The sequence below is a fragment of the Crassostrea angulata genome, chromosome 2 (assembly GCF_025612915.1).
Source record: "Crassostrea angulata isolate pt1a10 chromosome 2, ASM2561291v2, whole genome shotgun sequence".
NCBI classification, from domain to species: Eukaryota; Metazoa; Mollusca; class Bivalvia; order Ostreida; family Ostreidae; genus Magallana; species Magallana angulata.
In genome coordinates, this window is record NC_069112.1 from 21386268 (window position 1) to 21405644 (window position 19377).

The 19377-nt window shown below is 31.7% G+C and overlaps 1 protein-coding gene across 1 annotated transcript; it reads left to right on the forward strand.

The window, feature by feature from the left end:
- Positions 1 to 1200: 1200 nt before the first annotated feature.
- Positions 1201 to 18469, forward strand: LOC128174016 (uncharacterized). The gene is made up of 17 exons (XM_052839663.1): positions 1201 to 1236; positions 3767 to 3850; positions 4151 to 4217; positions 4806 to 4854; positions 6484 to 6556; positions 6963 to 7157; positions 9056 to 9164; positions 10020 to 10145; positions 10339 to 10433; positions 10853 to 10974; positions 11514 to 11659; positions 13944 to 14128; positions 14303 to 14375; positions 16263 to 16370; positions 17840 to 17947; positions 18127 to 18237; positions 18369 to 18469. The coding sequence occupies exons 1-17, from the start codon at positions 1201 to 1203 to the stop codon at positions 18389 to 18391; spliced, it is 1710 nt and encodes a 569-aa protein (XP_052695623.1). The 3' UTR covers positions 18392 to 18469.
- Positions 18470 to 19377: the final 908 nt, after the last annotated feature.

Consider the following 19377-nt stretch of genomic DNA (forward strand, 5'->3'; position numbering starts at 1 on the left):
TAGTTTTAATAATGCATGATTTTCATAATTTAATGCTGATTCTATTTTATATATCTTATTGGTATGACATCTTATATTAAGTCTTTGTTACAGTTTAAACTATTGTCACTAAAATAGTTAAACCTCACTTACTGTAACTCATACATCCTACGTGGAAACCTACTTTTATTTATTAATTTATTTATTTTTTTGGTTTGTTTGTTAATTTAATATTTTTTTTAATCATGAATTACATTTGTTTTTCTTAAATCATTCCGCTTTTCTAATTTCCCAAAATGAAATTTATTCAAATAGTTTTTTTCCGCCCATATTGAATATTTTCTGGGATTGTGTTTTCTATACCTATTAATAAAACCAAATTCTAATAGTGTCAAGTGGCAATATCATGTACAACTGCAATTTATTTTTAAGATCAACATATTTTACATGTAGCAGATTACCATGTGATGATTATATAGGAAAACAATGCTTGTTTTAAGAAATACTGCAAAAGTAGACCAGTACGCACCTTGCAGGGTTATCGAACCTGTTTGCTAAATGTTAATGTGCATGTACGATAAGTACTCGTATTAACATTTATAATTAAGATGATATTGTTTGATATTTAATATACGTATCAAATTACAGTAAAACACGGTAATAGCGAACACGCTTATAATGAATTGACGCTTACAGCGAAGTGAATTTCATTCCCCAAGTCTCTATTTCATGTTGTAAACTTGACGGATATAACGAATTACGCTTATAACGAAGTTAAATTGGCCGTCCCTGGGACTTCGTTATAAGCGTGTTTTACTGTAATACATGCACAATTTTAATGCTATTAAGCAAGATTCTTTATTAATGAATGATGTTAATGGAACGAAATTCCCCATCCATTGAATATTGGTTAAAACATAGGTAATTTTATTCAGTATGATAAGAACATTCCAAAAAATATCCTTGGTATAGGTTCTTTAACAAAAAACTATTTTATCCATGTATGTGCATAATAAGTTATATAAGGTAAAACTTCTCAAAGATAAATATTTTCCTGATATCTCAATGCAGTACATTTATTGGTGCGTTTATTTATTCTGATAGAAATATCTGTTTTTTTAAATTATATATCATACAGTAACCTATCACTAAAATTATGTCACAGAGGACAAATTGTGGTATATTTCTGTCCGTCAAGTAAGCGCAGCGAATGGTAACGAAATGAAAAGAGTGTTGGACACTAAGGAACTTGACAAGGTAATTAACCAGAACACCTTACATGTATATTACAGTTGTCACTTCTGGAACTGTTTTTTAGTAAGTTTGTGTTGTTGTTTTTTTTTTATTTGTTTTGAAATTAGGTCGCGTTCACGTCATCAATACTGATCTGTATTGTATAAAGTTTCCATTTTTGTCGTGTTGGCCCTTCTTAGAAATGATGAAAAAATAAATTTAAAAAAATCACTTTTAACCTGAACATAACCGAAGGTTCAATTGAGGTTTTCTGATCACTATTTGTTTGTCGTCCGTCCGTCCTGTTGTCTGTCTGTTTGTCCACTTGTAGCTTAAGATCTTCGTCTCAACACTCTTCACATTGCTTACTTCTCTAAAACCATTTAGCCATATTTGAATCAAATTTAACATTCTTAAGAAAATGAGGCTTCAACTGATAAACCTTAGAGGAAAAACTTATGTTATTAAGCATCGAATCATTTGTGTTGATCGAGTGTCTCGTCACTGCAGCAGTGTGTGCAGACGAGAGCGTTAGGAAAATCTGTATGCACACACTGCTACTGCTATGAGACTATATCTTAAAATAAATAATGATTTATTGCTAATATTTTCACTTTTTGAACTTCTTGCCAGTCTGCAGATGTGATGTATACCTTAACAATTATATGCTAGCTTTCAATACACATAACATGCCAAAAAATGTGGAATGTAATTTTAAGAAAATACTCAACTCTGTTAAAGTTTACTTTGTGGTTCCGTCGACCAGAAAATACTGGTTTTTTTGATCCAGCATCTATATATTTCTAGAATGTGTATTTTTTAAGAGTGTTTATATTGGATTCGTTTGATAATGGAAAACCTATTAGATTTCTCTTTTATACGAGGGTCAATCAAAAAATATGAAGACAGTGTGGCTGTCAATCATATTTTTTTCATGAAAGTCATATTTAACAGATTAATCTGTGCACCAGCATTTCTGTCATTGATATGCGAAGTTTTAGCCCATTTGATAAAATGGTATTTTTGATACCCCTTTTAAAAACCAACGTGTTTTTTTACCACGGCACGTAACGTTCAAAACATGCCGTCAAGATTAAACACGCACAGTTTTTAGATATACACCCCATCTTTATATCACGATTAGTCTCTTGTACCTTTATCGTTACAATTTAAAATGGCACTGAACCACTTAACATCTTATTTGCACACATTTGATTGAGAGTCATACGTTAGTTCTCCAAAGTTTTCATTTGCTAACCGTGTATCTCTTAGTTTACAGTAAGAATAACACTGAACGTCGGTTGGCGTTACTTATTTTCTGACCAAGTATTTACAGATTATCTTATCTCTTTTGGACTGTTTCATATTCAAAATACAATTACCACCACCCTCTCAAAATTTATTACAGCTAAACACGTACACAAACTTGCAAATAATTGTTGACTTATTTGTTGTACCATTAACCATTTTCACAGCTTGTATTGGCTTTATCCCGAGTTAAATCCATTCTGTTTGTAATTCTTGTTGCGCTGTGACGTCCGGCGACGTCGATGTTTTTAATCAAATCTAAAGAGGTCTATCTGTCTTTAGTTACTAATATCTGTTCGATAAAGCAATTCATCTCGTCATTATTTGGTACATAAAATACCATGACTATACTTAATTTGAGGTTTCAATATTATTTGGTTTTATGCCCAACTTTCAACATAATATGGTCTATTGTTGACATAACACAAATTTTGTCCGTGCTTCGTGACCTCATTTTTGCAGGATTAGATTCTTCTTAGAAATAAGGGAATTAATTAACTTGTTTGTTGCAAATTGTTTGAAACTATTGCTAAATAATGTATAACAAATTTAATAATTATATGACGCTAAGTAACGTAGCTATGACAAAAGTCTTCGTATTTTTTGAATGACTCTCGTAAGGACATAGACTTAATATAGTATTTTCATTCTTTTTAAATATACATTGAGTGATAATTTAATTCCTCAAAAACTACTGCTGCTTTGATGAAATCTTTCAAAGGAAATAATAAATTTGTAAAACATTAAGCGACTATCATAATTTTAACAGGAGCCCATGCTCGTGAAAAAAAAATGTGTTGAGTCCTACTCAGGTACACAGACCAAATTTGTAGTGGGCAACATTTTTGTTTTTACAGTATCGGTTTTGTTTAATCACAATCTTTGAATGCATGATACATTTTTGTGAAGTTTACAATAATTTTTGAAAAATTATCTATTCAAAATGTAGGCGAGCAATGTGCACGTGGCTAACAATGTTACACCGTTTGTGTGTATGGTTAAATAATGGCATACGATACATAAAAGCAAATAAACGGTTTTTTAATTTTTATTTTTTATTCTTCTTTACGACTACTTTATTTTCAATACCTCATAGACGAAAATACATAACGTATTTTTCTGCTTCAATTCAATTCAATTAATTTGGAAAAAAATATGTTTTTAATCAGTGCATGTATTACCTTACCTATTCCGTATCTTCGTTCGCACTTATTTTACTGCTTTTGTTTATTTCTTTTTTAAATAGCCTAAGAATATCAATATTAAACCGAGTAAAATCATCGAGCCTCAAAATAATGATTGGCCTCCACCAAAGGCGGATGACAGGAATGTAAGTTTACGTAACCTAATAATAATGCATTGTTCAAATATGAACGAAAGCTGGTTATATTACACACAAAGCCGTAACCCTCATTCAAATTGAAACTTTAAGAAATGATAAAATTATTAACCTGCATCAAACATTAAAAAATGCCTAAATACAACACCATAGTGCTTAGATCTGACAAAATCTGACAAAACACCATTGTAACGAAAAGCCTGTGATTATTTTTAATTTCATTTGCAGGTGCAATGTATTTCTTTTTTAACTTATTATAGTTTAATATTTCCAAATCTGCATTTCTTACAGAATAAAAACCGAAATCGAGGAAAGAGAATCTTTATTAAAAAAGATGGAGTAAAATGGCCAAATAGGATTATCCCATTTAAAATCAACTATAAAACTTATCATATGGGTATGTTGCTATTATGCCACAACCCTGCTGTATAGTTTGTGGTATTAATTGTTTTAAGTTATTTGGAGGGAAATGAGGTATAATTTGACTTTGTAATTGTATTGAAAAAATCAAAATAGTAAGTTTTAGAATTTTTAATGGCACAAAAAAATAATAAATAAAAATTGAAGCATAGTTCAATGTAATACTGCTTTATCTAACATTTATAGTCCCTAAGTTTGCGTAATATAGATTTTAACTAGTCGCTTTGGAAAAAAAATATAGGCTATTGCGCTTTCCTTTGTTTTAGTTTGATTCAATTATTTATTCATATGTCTGTTTGTTTGTTTTCTATAAATGCTTGTTTGTTTTGTTTTTTTGTTTTTTTTTTTTTTTTTTTTTTTTATTATTATTATTATTTTTGGTTTCATGGTGAGATGGGGTGTTTCTTGTTTTGATTTTCTTTCGTTGAATTTTCATACGAATTTACTTCAGACACCAGAGTCAAAAATATAATAGAGAGTGCTGTCAACAAATTTAACATGGCAGGTTGTGTCAAATGGGTTCCTCATACGAATCAACCCAACTATGTAGCAATAATTGGAGATAACCATACATTGTAAGTAAAAAAAATCATATTGGTATAGCAACAGTTTTAATTTATAAAGTTATTTTGCGAATGAAATAGTGACTAACATATTAACAAATAAAAAACCAATGAAACATGTATGTTTCTTTCTAAAATACATTCAAGGTGCACGTCATTGGTTGTTTGCGTTAATAGTGTATGGAAAGCTAAAAATTGTATCACTATAACACTGGTAAATTTTGAGTGTTATCATGACGTCACAAAGGTTGAACGCTGTTTAAGTGGCACATCACAAGCTAAAATGTCAGTTATAGTAACTGAACATTTAATTCCTCATTACTTCTCACTTTCCTTCCGGGTAATACAGTTATTTTGAGGTATTTTTCACGTGGTTGACAAGACAAGAAATAACCCCCCCCCCCAACCCCCCCCCCCCCCAAAAAAAAACAAAAAACAAAAAACAAAGAACAAAACAAACAAACAAACACACAAAAAAAAAACAAAAACAAAAAAAAAAAAAGACAAAGAAAAGAAACAAATGTAAATATGCGCATTCATTTTTGATTTTTGATACCGTCTGTCTTGTATGATGTTTTGACAATGTTTGCAGATTCCTGTGTGTCTTAGGATATTAAGGAATAAGCATTCAATGCTCAATAAACTACTGCAGTAATGTATAAAAAATATCAATTAAAAAGATGGTGTTAAGTTTCATCATACACAGCAAGCAAGGCTAGTTTACGCCCTGTATGGTTTTGTTGCCGATTCACACATGCAAAGACGTTTTATGACATCTTGAATTTGCCTAGACACAGTTGAACTAAACGACACATCCATGTACTTTGAGACATGACAAATGCTCAGATAACAACGATGGCAAACACCCCATCCCCCCAACAAAAGAAAAAGAAAAAAAAAGAAAATGGAACAAAAGGCAATATCTAGCAATGTCTAAAATACAGAACTTTGTAAATATAATGTCAATAGAGGTTTGCGTTTGTAGAAAAGATCACCTTATAATATTAGGCTACGGTTCTCTGTTCTACAGATCTGACATCAGTCTGCAGGGCTATCACGGATCTGTATCATACACTTGCGGAACTCCTCTGAATTATCCTTTCATTATTTGGTAGTTTTCTAAGATATAGATTCGAGCACCACTCATTCTTTTTGTGATCAAATTATTTTTCTAGATGAAAGGAGTCTCAGCTAATATATTCTGTGTGTTATAACTTAGTTTGTAATGAAGATGAACATTTAATAAAAATGACTCTCTGGCTGATATTGGTCGAAGGTTAATTCAGGTCGTAACAGTGAAAAGGATATATATTTTTCTATATGTACTGCTTTTTTACAGACACAACTATTATTTCTCTAATAAGGAGAACTGAAAGTAGTAATGAAAATAAGGATTGGTAACTTTAACTCGGTGTGGACTATCGGTTTTCTTTTGATTTCCAAATAATTGTCCAAAAAATCACAAATATATATACATCTACAATGCAGTTAAAAGTATTAAAGATTATAATACAAGAGAGCACTTTTAAGTTACCTATGAAAGTTCTTCAATTAAAATAATTCAAATTATCAAAACTAGCTATTTTTTGTATTTGGAAGTTCTTGATGTGTGATAGATATTGCTGTTGTCGTTTTCTAAAGCTGCGGGACACTGCCTGGGTTCCGTAATGATGGGGTTCATCCCTTGCATTTGTCCGAATTTCGCTGTACTAGTGTAAGTATAGTTCTGTACTGTAGTGACAGTTAAAAACACTTTGGTCAATTAGCACAAAGAAATATTTGTAGGAAATGCAGCAAGTGAAATTTAGATTTTCTGTTTCATTTACTTGAACAAGTTATGTGTGCATGAATGCTACACACGACATGTGGTATAATCATTGCATAGAAGGACTATTTTGATTTAAGAACAATTCAGCGTTTTGCATTTCCGTAGATTTTACTTAAAATGTTTAATAAGGACCATTTATTCTAAAATAAATTATCACTCATATTTTGATTAATAACATACATTTAATTCAACGAATCAAATCTCAAATGACTATCTTAAATAAGACCATTTACGATACCTCGTAGACTTGGAATATGATGCCGTTTGCCTGATGTTTTGAATACTATTTTAGATGAATACCGTTCTACACGAGATGATGCATGTTGCCGGTGCTATGCATGTACAGAATAGGGGGAATGATCGGCACAGAGTTTTGTCTGTTGATTGGGCTAGAATATCCAAAGAATATGAATTGCAAAACCTAGGTTTCGAGTTGACCAACGCCAGAGAATATAACCTAGGTTCTATACTTCAATATGGATTAGCTGTATGTATCTTATTTAAATGTAAAATAAAGTATTACATGTACATGTAACAGCCAGTTGTGCTATTGCAATTGTACATCACATTTCATGTATAAAGACCACAAATTTGATTTTCTTTGGTACATAAGACATAGCACAGCCATCCCAAAGATAACAGTCTTCGTGGTTAATTTTTTTTTTCTCAAATACTGAAGAGTTTTTGATAAGTGGAACCTGAGAGAAGGGCATTTCTGAAATCCTTCGTTACGTGACTGAATGGATACACCCCAAACCCCCCGCATGAAAGAAAAAGCTGCACGTGAAAGATACTATTTTAAATCACAATGAATTCGTTCAAGATTTAAACATTTAACTGTATTTTTTTTTCTTCTCGAAAACACGGTAGTTGTCATTAATATAAGATACCAACAATGTTTTTTAACCGTTTTGGCAGAGTTTTCGACTCATTTATATTTACTGAGGAAAGAAAACGGCCTTTACATGTTTTGTTTTACCTTGTACAAACTTAAAGCATTTTTAATCATCAGCATTTATCATGCTCTAGTTTAAGTCCGATACGTATTATTAACAAATATTTCATTAATAAGGAATGTTTTAAAAAGGTATGCATCAAATACTATTGTTTTCAACAATGCAGTTACATTAATGAAATACGAACAATTTTGCAACCAATATTGTACTAAATCTCTATTAGACAGGTCACAGAGAGTATACATTAAAATTCGTTCAAACAATATTCATTTTAAGATCGCATTTACGTTTAAATTCATTAGGGACTTTTTTTTTTTAAAAGTAGAATTCCCAATGCATTTTTGTTGATGTCACCAGTATGTTATAACAAAGCATGTAATTCCTTCATTTTTCCACATCACTTTCTGTGTTAGCCTGAAACAAGAATTTGCAAATCTCCAAAAAAAAAAAAAACATATCGAGTAAAGAGAGACCATGTTACAAATTGAAGTTCAACAACTCATTATGTAAAGACGAAATCACATCACATGATTAAAAAAGCACATGCCATAATGATAAATGCGAATCATATAAGCATGCAATAATGATAGATTATGGTTACATAATGATGAAAGCTCATCACAGAATGCCAAATGCACGTAAACTAGTGCCAAATGCACATCACATAATGACAAATGAACATGAAATTATAATAAATGCATATCATATAATTACACCACAAGATGATAACCCCCCCCCCCCCCTACAAATTGATACAAAGACATCAGATAACGAATAACTCTAACGCTCCAAAAAAAAAAATAAGCACATAACGAATTTAGTTTTGCCATGTTAAGATAGTCCAGGCGTTCCATATAAGGGTAACTCACGTTTCTGATTAACATCGCACAAAAAGCGCTGTTACACGGCATTTTATAGACCTTTATGGATAAGGCCTTTTTTCTTTTCTTTGGGATCTCTATGAAATGATATCAGTGCAAACGGGAAAAGCATGGAGTATTAATGCAGTGTTTTTATAATGAAGGGTATCTGCTTATTCATAAATTTTTCATAATCCCTTAAATAAACGTTAAATTAGTTGTTGTCTATTTAAATGTTAACTAGTTTACATTGATACAGCTGATACGGGCCTCCGTCTGATATGGGATGTCATATTGAACAGGTTATGTATTACTCTCAAGAATTTCTTTTTTCTTTTAAAATTACTGATAATCATAGTGAAATCAAAGCGCATGCATAAGTCCCAAATTTTTTTTTTTCATATCCCTATGTATAGTTTCTAAAATCCAACAAATTGTCATAAAAATACGCAAGATTGATATTTGTAAAAGATTGCAATAATAGTACAACGGTCAGAAACCGTCGTAAGACATACCATTTTAGGTAGTTAAATTTGAAATGAATTGCACGTTCTGTTTCCATATTGTAGGCTGGCTTCTATCTTCATGACCCTGACTTGGAATATCTGACATATTTAAAACACAAAGATCTCACGTTCTACGATAAAGCGGAACTAAATGCATTCTACAAATGCGCCGGTATGATTCGTTCTTTAATACCACCTTGTAGTAAGAAACCCTCTCATTCAGTCATATGAGTGTGCTTGAACATATTGTAAACTGAATGGATGAAACGTATCATTATTTACTTCTTGATGAACATAGTGCACTTTTGTTAAATGTTAGATAAAAGTTTTGAAGAATGCCTAAATGGTGGAGGTTAAACTTGTGCAAGTAGATCATTAATAAGTTGACCTACTTTGATATAGTATTATATGTTTGATTTAATTTACCCCCCTCCCCCAAACAACAGTGTTAAAACATTAAGTCACCTGAATGTTAACTGAAACTTTACTGAAACTTTAACTGATAACGAAAAAAGTCAATTATAAATATCAAATATGTGTCCCAAAGAGTAATAAAGTTTTTATTAATTAGATAGGGTTGAGTGTATATTCCATTTTTCTGGTGAAACATCTAGTTGAATTTTGAGTAAATGCTTTTTAAAAATATATGGCATTGTTATCGTCCTATAAATTGTTATCCAAATGATTGTAAAATAATTTTATTTTGTTTTAAACATCTTTTTTAATATTTATATTTATGTTTGATAATGATGAACGATTTCTAATTTGGGGTAAAAATATTTTCTTAAGAAATGTAGTTATGTGCTTTAATATTAACTCAATATGTAAAATTATATTTGTAGTAGTAACTTTCGAATTACATTGCCTTTGTACATTCGGAATTTTAACTTGATATATGACTATTTTAACTTTAAAAAATACAAACATTTTGATATTATGAGAAACATTATTATGTTTTGATAAACTTACAATATAAAATTTCGAATTTAATGTGTGTTAATTGCATCTTGTTGTTGTAATAATTCAGACGACTGCATCAATCCGCAAATCTGTCAGAACGGAGGTTTTGTGAAGCAGGTGCGTGGTGTGTGTAGCTGTGAGTGTTTTGATGGCCTGTCAGGACCTGACTGTACACGTGTAGACACCAGTGCTGGTTAGTTTAGTTAATCTAAATGTTAACGTAGGATATATATTTAGAAATGTTACATTTTTGAAAAATATAATCTTTATGGTACAAATGGAATTTTAGTGTTACTATAATACCAAATATATGCTAAGTCATAGAGATAAATGCTATATTGTCCTGTGATAAAAGACACAATCATATTAAACGTTGTTCTTATTAGGATGCGGAGGGACAATCAATTTGTTTACCAAAGAATCAGAGTTGATTGACATGGTTGGGTATAAGACAGGCCTGACATGTACATGGTTAATCAAGGTAAATATTATGAATCTCTACTTTTACTTCTAAGATACATGTCTATTTTTACTATAATGTATCACATGTTGGTCCTCTTTGTTTCAAACAACAAGCACAGCAAAGGTCTGCATTAAATCACCACACTGTTGCTTCTCTTGAGGTTTTTGTTATCATTAACTTTGATCAAGACAAGCCAGCATTTCGTCAAAAGAATGTCTCTTGAAAATTAATGACAATAATGTCAGTCCCTCTACCAAGACAAAACATAACACCAATCAGAAACAAAAAAAAAACCCAAATAAAAGCCCCAAAAAATCTAAAAATGAATCTACAAAATATCCACAGTATTAATATGTATCAAAGTAATATTTTCTCACTAAGAACATGCTAATAAATTTATATTTTGGATTGATCTTTATTATTTCTGTTTTAAACAGGGCCCCAAGAAGACCAAAATCCAAGTCTACGTAAATAGCTTAGGACTCCCACCTATTAATCAAACCCACTGCTATCATTACCTAGAAATAAGGGATTATCTCTCTGGAGCCCCAGGAAAACTGTATGTTTCTTTTTAGATTCAATGTCTCTTTTTCTACCTATATTTTTTTATTAGTTTTTCAAAAAATATGAAATATCGTTTAAGTTAAAATGAAAATGTCGCACTGTAATGATTTGTGTCAACTAAAAGAATATATAAAGATAAATCGTCAATAATATACTTGGTATAATGGTGTTTCTAGCCATTTAACGGTGTTTTTCTTGGGGAAAATGTTTACGTCTACAGGGAGTACGTAACAATATACTGTGGTTTCATCAATATTCGTTGAATACCAATTTTCGTGGATTTCGTTGTTTAGTTGATCCACAAAATTAAATGTTCATTGAAGTGCAACTTTTATTAACATTTTGTATTGATAGGGTCACTGGCCACGAATTTACATATCCTTGAAACTGTGATTTTCACTTTATCCACGAAAATTGATGCCCTTGAATATTAATGAAACCACAGTAAATGTTTTCTATATCCGCTTCCTGTTGTGTTTTGTTTGCTGTGTAGTTATACTTACAAAGGCGTCATCTTAATGACTTCTTTAACAGAATATGTGGAAACTCAGGAGGTGCAACATTCACCAAGCAAAACCTTGGTCCGACCAATATAATGATCGTCCGCTTTGATAGCGATCGATACAAGACCATCTCTCCCGGGAATGGATTTATTTTGTCGGTGACTGCAACGCCATCTGGTAACGTTTGAAACAATTTTATTTTTCAAATCGATGAAAATAACAGAAACTTTGATGAAATTATGTATATTTTACATGTAAAAGAATCAAAATGTAAGTGATAGTTTTCCAATAGAAATGATGAACATATTTCTCCTGATTGTTTATGTCAATTCTAACATATTCTATTTAAACGAATTAACTGTAAATGAAATGTATCCTTTAAAAAACGGTAGCGTATTTTTTGTTTAATTTCAATCTAACATCTTCTGATATTTACCTTTAGTTCTAATGCCAAATATCTAATGGATTTGTATAACATGTAACTGCTACTTATATAAAAAAAAATAGCGAAACTTGTTTTTATTACTGGTTTATACGCTCATTTGGTTAAATTAATTTAAATCATGTTCAATTTTTAAATGAAAAGCATGCAGTAGTTCCCCTTGTAAATACCCTGCAAAATGTGAAGATGGTGCATCGATCAACAATTACACGTGTTTGTGTACTGGGGGATATTCAGGGACTAATTGTGATACTGTAGCAGGTATTTAATTTTAGAAAAAAATAGTTCTTTATTTCATTTTTTCCAACTAATTCTTAAACCAGTAAATAAAAGCTAGTGTGGGACCTACACTTTGATTTTCTTTTCTTATGATACAGTATCATTGGTTATCTTTTTATCGTTTTTCCTCTTAATCATTTATCACTATGTTGTTTTTTGGGAGTTGATTTTAATCAACTCTCCTATGCAGTTACTCAGACAAACCGAAAGTGAAACAGTGTTTGGACCTCAGCACAAATCATTACCGCTGACAAGATTTATTTCTTGAAAATAATAGATAAATTCGATGTAATATATGCTAAAGCATTGTTTTTTCAAGGAAACTTATTTATACATGTAAATACCTTGAAAATAGTCAGATTTTATATAGTACGAACAATTTAATTGTTTTTTGTAGACGTATGTATTCCTACGCCAGAGTTCAATATAGTCTCGTTCAACTCGACGTTCGGCTGTCTCCGTAAATCCTTATCGGAGATTTACGGTGTCAGCCGAGCGTTTGGTTGAACGAGACTAGAGTTCAATATTGCTTGGATCCATACAATTTTCGAGAAACATTTCCATCACTGACACATAGTTTGATTGAATTAATTTTATCTTTAAATATTATTTTACATGATTCATATGGGGGTTTCTCGACATTCTTGTCGAAAAAGTCAAACAATTCATATCATAAAAATGTGCGTATTTCAAATTAGAAACTACATGTACTTGTCATGCAAAATAACATATCATTGATTTTAAAATAAATAAACATCGAGAAAATCAACTCCCGTCAGTTCTTCAGTACTTTGATTTATATATGTTTCATGTCTAGCGAATGCAACTGTAACAGACAGTTTTGAGCGCGACTTTTCAACATTAATGACACATGGTTCTTCGGGTGGTGATGTGATATGGTTCACAAAAAAGGTATATGCATTGCATCTTGTCTATAAGAACTTATTTATATATTTCTCTTTTTTAAAACAATCATTTAAAGAATCGGTCAGTTATTATGAGAAAACAAATAATTGTAAGCGAAATCTTCAGTGAAACCGGTTACATGAATGGATGCGAACATGAAAAGCACTAAAGGTTTCTTTCAAGAAACTTTTATTAAAATCTTTAGATTTATTGTGGAAAGGGCTACAGATTTATTTTTTTTTGGCATGTGTGAACAATATCTATTGCATATATCTATTTGTCAACTCTAAATTGATATGAAATTCATGTGCCTATCTAGAAAAAAATTATATTATTTCAAATACATGAAGAACTGATAAACAATACCAGAGATAGATTCCTGAATACTTTAGGAGAAATTACTTGCATTCGTACCAAAGACGTGTCTTTTTGGCAGACTACACATGTAGTCTGCATACGTTTTAATTATGGCATAATTAGCAAGTAATGGTTTTATTCAATGACAGCATTAAATGTATCTTATTGTATAGCTATCCGTAAACTAATACATCTTTATTGCAGTACTGGGACTTAAATGGCACTGAAATAACAGCCTCCGATGGTTACCTGATGGCTATACTCGTAGATAACGTTTATTCAAATTCAATTCCATATGGAAAGATTGCAAAATTGAAAACATCTGCCGTATTTGAAAGTAATTTTTTCAAGTTTTAAAGTTAACTCATTGTTTATGTCAGGTACATGTAAACAGCATATGACAATTTCAGAAGATTGAATATAACTATTATTTTAAAGATTGCTACATTCATATTGCATAACTGTTCTTGTTTCTAGGAGCCAATCGGTGCCTTCGGTTTGATTATGCTTTAGCGGAAAACAATAATGGAGGCAATAATGCGACCACAATGACGGTCAGGATATCCAGTGATTCAGGAACCTCGAATCTTGTATTTAATACAACTACTGGTAACAACTGGACAAGTACTGAAATTGACCTTCCTGCAGGCAATAACATGAAGGTATGTTTAGGTCCTTGATAGAATTGCAATAGATGTAGTGTAAAAATGAGAATTAACTGGCTTGTAGTATTTAACAATTCGCACAAATATTGAAAAAATATGCACATTAAAATTTTTTAAGAAATGAAATACCAACATAGTCGATAACCAAAAAACGTTTTCTGTGTCTTTTAGATCGAGTTTGATGGGGTTTATGGACAACAACACATTGCTTTAGATAACATTAGCATAACACCACTACTTTGCCGTAAGTTTTATGCATAGGATATCATATGATATCGTGGAATGGTTGAGACTTACGTGGACCAATCGTAGTGGGATTTAAGTTTCTGCTTATTTATTGGGAAGTCATCATGTGACTGCGTCAGCTTTCAGTTTATGTGCCACAACGAATTCTAGTGATTCCAAAGAAGTACTGTACGAAGTGAGCATTGGAGATGTTTGCGTTGCGTTGATGTGAAAAAATTATCAATTAAGCATGTAATACTTAAGGATGGACATATTAAAAAAAAAATTGTTTCTGCCTTATATGTATATATCTAATGTTTTTGATTTTCCGTCTTTCCCTTCATTTTTTGTTTTGCTAGTTTCGTTTTTGTTTTGTTTTTGTTTTTGTAAAGTTTGTTTGTTTTTTATTTGTTTTTTTTTTATTTGTTTTTTTTTTTTCTGGGGGGGGGGGGGGGTGGTACTTTTATTTATTCATTCTTTGATACGGTAGGTAAGGAGATTTAATTGTTTCTCAAACGTCACGCTGCAATTAAGATAAAATGTATAGTTCATTTTACAACAGATGAAGTTAACCCATGTGAAAGTAATTCATGTCAAAATGGTGGAACATGTGAAATTGTTGTCAACAGAAGCACACTCACTGTCCACTCTCATTGCAGCTGCCAGATAGGGTTCTCCGGACAATACTGCGAAAAATGTGTGTTGTTACATTTTTTTCTGCATTTAGTGATCATTTACTATAGAGAGAAACAAGTTTGTTGTGATATATCATGACATACTTTTTAATGTAACATTGGTGAAAGCGTTCATTTTATGATGTTAAAATTTTTCCGGCATGAAACCAAAACAAAAGATTACAAATTTCAAAAACCCAACGATAAATTTCTATTATGTCGTTCCATGAGATATTACATTTCTGAATTGGTTCGGCCATTGCTGCAAACTAAAAGATGATACCTATTTTGTTCGTTTGTATATTAGATATGATACAAATCAGATCCTATCTAATAGTAATTAAACATCTACAAAACCTTTGGTTTACTTTTGAGGTTTATTTTGGGTTTACTCCGTATATGATAGAATAAACCCAGACTAAACCCAAAGTAAACCAAGAGAAGACACAAACAGTAAACCCTGATCAGAAGTATACCCCTGAAGGAAGACGTTACGTGTGTATTTGGAATATACAACGGACATGAAGTACTCTCAGTAAGATTGTAAAAATAAGAACATTATCAGCTTCACACTTCAATTCGTAAAGTGGACCCCGAATGCAAACCCAAAGTAAACCTAGAGTGAACCCAAAGTAAACCCCGAGTGGACACAAAATGTCAAGCTCCAAGTAAACCCCGAAAGTAAACCGGAGTTAGGTTCGGGTCTTCTCTGCTTTAGGTTGGGTTTGATCGGTACTCTACTGTCCGATTCAGTTCGCCTGTAATGACAAAATGACAATTACAAAATGTCAACCATCTCAGAAATCCATAAAGCGTAATACGAATTTAAAGCAGAGCAACACGGACCTCCAAAAAGGTAGATGGAGGATCAGATGCCTAGGAGGGGTGAGCTTTCCCTGCTGACCTGTCGTACCCGCCTATGGCTCATTGTTAATCACATCATAAAATAACAATTGTTGATTTTTGTCTGTTTTTTTCTCAATATGATGATGAAGCTATGCTCGGAGCAGTATATTCTACTTATCGGGTAGCTATATTATCGTATTGATCCCACAAATTAAACAGCAATATTTGTACAATTACTGAATTGGAGCTTGAATAGAAATTGATTGGTTCATTATTAATATTATTATTATTATTATTATTATTATTATTATAATCATCATTATTGTTATTATTTATAAAGAAAGTTAAGGCTCTAATGTTAAAGTATTATATTTCCATGTTCACAGATATCTGTACCGATAAAAGTTGTCTGAATGGAGTGTGTTTCCCATTGTCGTCCTCGACATACACGTGTGATTGCGACGAGGGTTGGAGCGGGGACAGATGTGATATATGTGGGTCAAATATCTTACCTTTCGATTTCAACTATTTACAATTTCTTTTTTTTTCAAAATTTAAAAGAGCAGAACAAATATATATGTTTATGTTGTATGTATTTTTCTTTTCTTTCGCCCTGGTTGTCAGCAAGTGAATATGACTCCGTGTTAAATTAGTTTTTATTAACTATCTTTATCAAAAAAGTGTACATATTTCTTAATATGTTTGTGCAATTTAAATACGAAATGAACTGTTTGCACTTTAAAGGGATATACAATGTATATACTGTCCAAAATTTCTAACGCCACGTTTTTATTTTTTTATTATTTACAAAAAATCAACATCAATTTTTAAGTTGTTGCAACTATCGACTGCTGTTTAAAATGCTCAACTGTTCATGTCGAAAAATTGTAATCGAGTAAGTAATAGCTCGACCATGACCGTTTTTGTTAAAAAGCGTGGAATGCGTGTTCGATATGTTTCTCGGATACGTTTTTCAAAAGGAATCGCTTCGATCTATTCCCTATCTTTAAGTAATTGTAAAAGACTTAAAAACAATTCAGAAAAATGCAGTGCGCCTCTGCCCAAGAACTTTCAAGGCCAGTTTGCGTGGTCCAAGGAGAGCTCGGATCACAATTGGTTTGTTTCCTTTCACAACATTTGCTGTAATTACTTTTAACCTTTAAAAAGGAGGTCCTAAACAACATTACAACTTTTCCTAATTCATAATTTTCATCACAGATTGCTAGATTTTTAGACACCACTAAATCATTCGAAGACTTCGCCGGAAGTTCAATACAACCGGAAGTGTTGAAGACTCACCATGAAGGCCAAAATGTCTTGTAACAACAGGTCAACATTACCGCTTCATAAGAGTAACTCACCTTTCCGATAGACACCGTACAGCACGCGCAACTGCTAAGCACATTTTAGACCAAATCCATGGCCTTTATAGGCGGAACGATAAAAATCCAAAAGTGAGATAGATCCTCAGCATCCGAATTTCGCAGAATTAGTCCACATTAACATATGGAACAACCTTTCCCAAAGGTTTTTTTATATTCAATCATGGGATCTCTATGAGATGATAACATTAGTGCAAATGGGGAACGTATGAGGTATTAATGTTGTAATTTTTATATCTTAGGTACCTCTACCTTCTTGATTTATTTTACAAAGCCCTTGATCAAATTTTGATTAAGTTTTTCATAAAATGCTTTAATATTATTTATAATTGTTCATGATCAAAATAATAAGAATTACGAACAGTATAATACAGACACTTTCATGGGGCGTTAGAAATTTTGACAAGTATATATAGCCTAAGAAAATCGCCTACAGCAGTATAGTACACGTTTAATTTGCACGATACATTATGCATTATTTCTTTGCTGTAAAAGGTATAATACGCAATATTAATTATTTTAAAGAAAAGCGGGTGACACAAATTGAAAAATAAATTATTGAATGGGTGTTTTTCTAACAGATACATGTGCTAATGTCAAGTGTAATCAAGGCCGCTGTGAAGCTCTATCCGAAACAGAAACACGGTGTGTCTGTGATTATGGCTGGCATAGGCAATTCTGTGATATAAGTACAAGTGAGTATTAATATTGACCACTGTCACGTTAAATTTTGCAATATTATTTTATAAGTTTTCATTGTTGAGATTTTCTACTATAACTTTCATGTTTCAAAACAAATTTAGTTATCGGTGTATACGCAAACCTCTGACATAAAAACAATTATTTCTGATTTCTTTCCATTTCTAAGATCCATGTGACTATATGCCCTGTAAAAACGGCGTGTGTGAAGTAATGTCGATAACAGAGGCCCGGTGTGTTTGCAACAGCATACATTGGATTGGAAAGTATTGCGATATACGTAAGTTATTATACAAATGTATTCATAAATACCTGTACATATGAACAAAAGTGTGTTTATGACAATCAAATTGCATTCATCCCTATATGTTGCTTATGTGTCAGACATCAATGTTTATATCATCATTTCAGGGATGTTTAAACCTCGAGTGTAGAGCCTGTAACAACCACGTCAAAACTATGGAAACCATGTTAACATTAAAATTATAACAACGGTTAAGTTTACTATCTACTGGATTTTGTTGAATGCACCTCAGCTCTTGATGACTTTATAATTTCTTTTGGTTAATATTTTTTTTATTGTGACCTGTTTATTGATAAGATAAACATGAAAAATGTAGCGTCGTTAATGCTATTAAATGAATAGTGTATACCAATTTTATGATTTTCTTCTCTTTTATTTTTTTTTTCCTTTGGGTTGTTTAAGAGAAACAAATTATGGAAATTGGCAAATAAGCAAAACAAAAATCACATTCAACGCAGACTGTGATAAATGTAAACATGTGATGCTCTCGTCCCTTTCCGCCTATATAACAGGAAAAAATACATAACAGTATAATCAAATTGATCAAACACGTTGAAGCCGTCTATAGTGCTCTGTGCATTCATATCTGAGTTTGAGTATAAGGAAAAGACCAACATCTGCAATTCATATGGGACAATAATCGAAAGCATAAAAAAATACCACCATCACATTTTTGGAGATAAGTGTCAAAAACGATTAGTTTGAACATTTGGATTTACCTGCGTGTATAGAAATATAAAGTTATGCGATGTTTATTTAATATTATTTGACTCACTTTGCAAGCGCGTTTACACTTACAAGGTATATTTAGTGAAAATTCTACTACTCTGTTAACAAAAATTAGTTCATCCCAAACACCCTATTTGTCAAATTACCAATGTTAAATTTTTGGGATCGTTAGTGGCAAATTTCATTATTCTAAGGGGTTGTCATTCCTTAAACATACAATTTGTGATGCAATATACCAATTTACACATTACAAACCTGATGGCACTCGGTTAACGTAAAGGGACAGCCTAATATTTTCGTAGTGACCTTTGTAGTTCAGAGGTTTGTATTTTAAATTTGGACATTACAATCGCTGTTAGGTGTCCATTTTGATTGTCCCAAGAAGGT